General features: G+C 43.8%; 1 protein-coding gene across 1 annotated transcript in view; it reads right to left on the minus strand.

Annotated features, from left to right (window-relative positions):
* SCTR (secretin receptor) overlaps positions 1–3,269 on the minus strand; it is a 100,546-nt gene that overhangs the window by 15,533 nt on the left and 81,744 nt on the right. Inside the window, exon 10 of the mRNA XM_006868743.1 lies at positions 630–721. Within this exon, the coding sequence (XP_006868805.1) occupies positions 630–721 (92 nt within the window). The remainder of the gene's footprint in view (positions 1–629; positions 722–3,269) is intronic.

Genomic DNA, 3,269 nt, shown 5'->3' on the forward strand with positions numbered 1-3,269 from the left:
AGAGAGAGAGAGAGTGTTCATGTGTGGCACTGTAGGATAAACACTGGTGCTAACCACAGGGTTGGCAGTTCAAACTCACCAGCCACTCCTTGAAACCCTATACAGGGTCACTATGAGTCAGAGCTAACTCTACAGCACCTAACAACAACACACATTCACACACATGTATCCCCAAACCAAAGCCTCTGCCACTGAGTTGATTACAACTCGTAACAACCCAATATAGGGTTTTTGAGACTGTAAGAGCAGCAGACAGCCTCATCTTTCTCCTGAGGAACAAGTGGTCGGTTTAAACCACCAACCTGTGGTTAGCAGCCCAACAACAATATATATATTGTCCATCCTCAGACTTCCCAGTTTAGCCACAAGGAGACAAATCTCTGCTTTCTGCTTTTCTTCTGGCTTGAAATTTCAATCCTTACCCCCAGGGTAGTGTTTAAGCATTTCATGCTGGTATCTGTTGCCCTCTATTGACATTGCCAACACCCTGGGACTAGGCTCCTTTCCCCTTTTCTTCTATTTCCAATAGTATTTAGCACAAGCTAGGTATACAGTAGGTGCTCAATAAATGCTTGTGCTGTGACTGGGTGTACGTATGTGACTGGGTGCGTCAAGGTCTCGACACGTACTTGTAATGGTGTACTTCATTTCCTCTTGTCTCCTGGGTTCTAAGTTTTTTCATCAGGATTCTTAGAATGTTTATAAAGAGGATGAAATTAATCTACAAAACACAAAGCAGAGGTAGGGTGAAGAAGTTATGTTTGCTTTTTAAGCTAGCTCTCCTGGCCCTGTTCCCTGGACCTACGTTCAGGGAAAATATTGCAGACATCACACTCAGAGTAATACACCGCTGCTGCCCCCATCCTGATGAGCAACCTAAAAGCCAGGGTTTGAAGCAGCATCTCCTACCACGGGAATGAAAAACTCTCAGGTCTAATCAATTGCAGCACAGATTGTTAGATGCCCTCAAGGTACCCCACTCTCCCTCATAAGGTTTTCATTGCCCAAATTTTGGAAGTAGATCACCAGGTCTTTCTTCCTAGTCTGTCTCACAGTGTGTAAACTACTCTGAAACCTGCTCAACATCATAACAACACATAAGCTCCACTAACAGACAACAGTGGCTGTGTTTGCACAGCAGCCATTAGGGACCCTTTTGGTACTTCTCACACTTTGATGTGCATTGGGAGACCCTGGGGGTCTTGTTAAAATGAAGGCTTGAGGTGGGTCCTGAGATTCAGCAGTTATAACAAGTTTCCAGGTAATACCAATACTGGCCCCTGGACTACACTGTGAGTCTTGTTATAGTTTGAATTGTGTCCTCGCTCACAGAAATGCTCAAGTCCTAGTTGCCAGCATTAGGACTCATCCTAATCCAGTGACTGAGGCAGGGATCATTGCATGGTAAGATTCTCACTCTGACATTCCTAGCTAATGTACCTATGCATAGCCTCCACCTGTCTGTCAGTGATGCAATGTGTATTGTCATGATACTGAACAGATTTCAGTGGAGCTTCCAGACTAAGATGGAGTAGGAAGAAAGGCCTGGCAGTCTAGTTCTGAAAATCAGCCACAGAAAACTCTATGGATCACAAGTGTCTGATCTGCAATTGTTTATGGGGCTAGCCCAAGACTGGGCTATGTTTGGAGGGTCATTATGAGTCGAAGGCTGACTTCATGGTAACTAACAACAACAATACAATGACTGGTATCCTGAGAAATGGAAGGAAAATTGGGTATATAGAGATAAGGGGTATATGAAGATGAGGGCAGAAATCGGAATGTTCAATCTATAAGCTAAAGAAGGATGATGCTTAGCAACATCAGAAGTTAGCAGCTAAACCTTTAACCTTTGCACCATGGGGTTCCTCAAATCGGGGGTGCTGGTGCTAAGTGCCATTGAATTGGTTCCGACTCATAGGGACCCAGAGAAGCAGCTGGTAGATTTGAACCATTGACCTTGTGGTTAGCAGTCTAGTGGTTATCTTATAACACCACACCAAGACTCTTTAAATCTGGAGTTGTTGTTATCGAGATGGTACTGCCAAGATTTTGCATTTTTAAAAAGCTTTCAGGGGGTGGTCTGGGGAACCACACTTTGAAAACCACTATTTTAGAAGTCAGTTTGCAGCTTAATTGCCTCCTCCAGGAAGCCATTCTGGATAACCTCCCTTTTGTGACTCTTCTCCCTGGGATATGTGTACAGTGTTTAGGAATGATGTTGCTATCTCAGTGTAATTAAAGAGATTTAAAAGAACCAAATTCCTACATCAGTGTGAGTGTCCACTTATCTACCAATTCAACCACAACTTCCTCAAAAAACAGGAATCAACCACCATTACCACCAGCCTTCACTGACTGACCTTTTGGAAGCAGTTTGCCAGGCCTTTCTTCCAAAGGGCCTCTGGATAGATTCAAACCACCAATCTTTTATCTGACTGTTTAACCATTTTTCCCACCCAGGAACTTCTTTTGGTGCCCCTCTCCCATTCCCAATGCCTATCAGTCAAGCACTTCTTGCGCTACACTGGTGTTCCAACAACAGAGCTTGCTTGTATATCTTGCACTAAACTGACTGCACATTGTTGACTAATAAAGGCTCATTTGAAATTTTATTTCACTTTTTTTTTTTTTTTGCCTTAGAACCGTATTTAATTTAATAGGAAGCATTCAAAGGCCAAAAAAGGATGGAAAAATGTTATTCAATCCCAAGGATAAGTCTTACCTAGTGGCATTCCAGGTTCCGTGACTGGTTGTCAGGGAGCTAATTTGGACCAGTGCCCCTTGCCACTAAGGAGCCACTAAGTAACATAATGGGTTATGTGTTGGGCTGCTAACTGCAAGGTCAGCGGTTCGAATCTACAAGCTGCTCCACAAGAGGAAGATGAGACTTTCTGCTCCAGTAAAGATTTATACCTCCGGACACCCTATACAGGGTCACTATGAGTCAGAACCCTCACCACTAGGAAACCTCTAAGCCTCTAAAGCAGCCATGGGCAGTGGGTGGGTTGTCCTCAGCCTGGCTCTCCCAAACCGAGTGGTCAAAGTCAGAAACCCACAGGGAGAGACTGCGTCCACTCCAGGAGGTCATGTCCCCTGCAGGGATATGGATAGTCATAGCAAGGTCATTTGTCAGATAACTTCAAAGGACACGGGACAGTTATATATATTGCTAAGAAAAAATAAGCTAGGATACAAAACCACATTAAGTATTTTTAATAAGAGCTCAATGCTTGGAGAACAAACAAGATGGCGGATCGGGTAGATGT

This window comes from Chrysochloris asiatica, unplaced genomic scaffold (genome assembly GCF_000296735.1).
Source record: "Chrysochloris asiatica unplaced genomic scaffold, ChrAsi1.0 scaffold00123, whole genome shotgun sequence".
Taxonomy (NCBI): Eukaryota; Metazoa; Chordata; class Mammalia; order Afrosoricida; family Chrysochloridae; genus Chrysochloris; species Chrysochloris asiatica.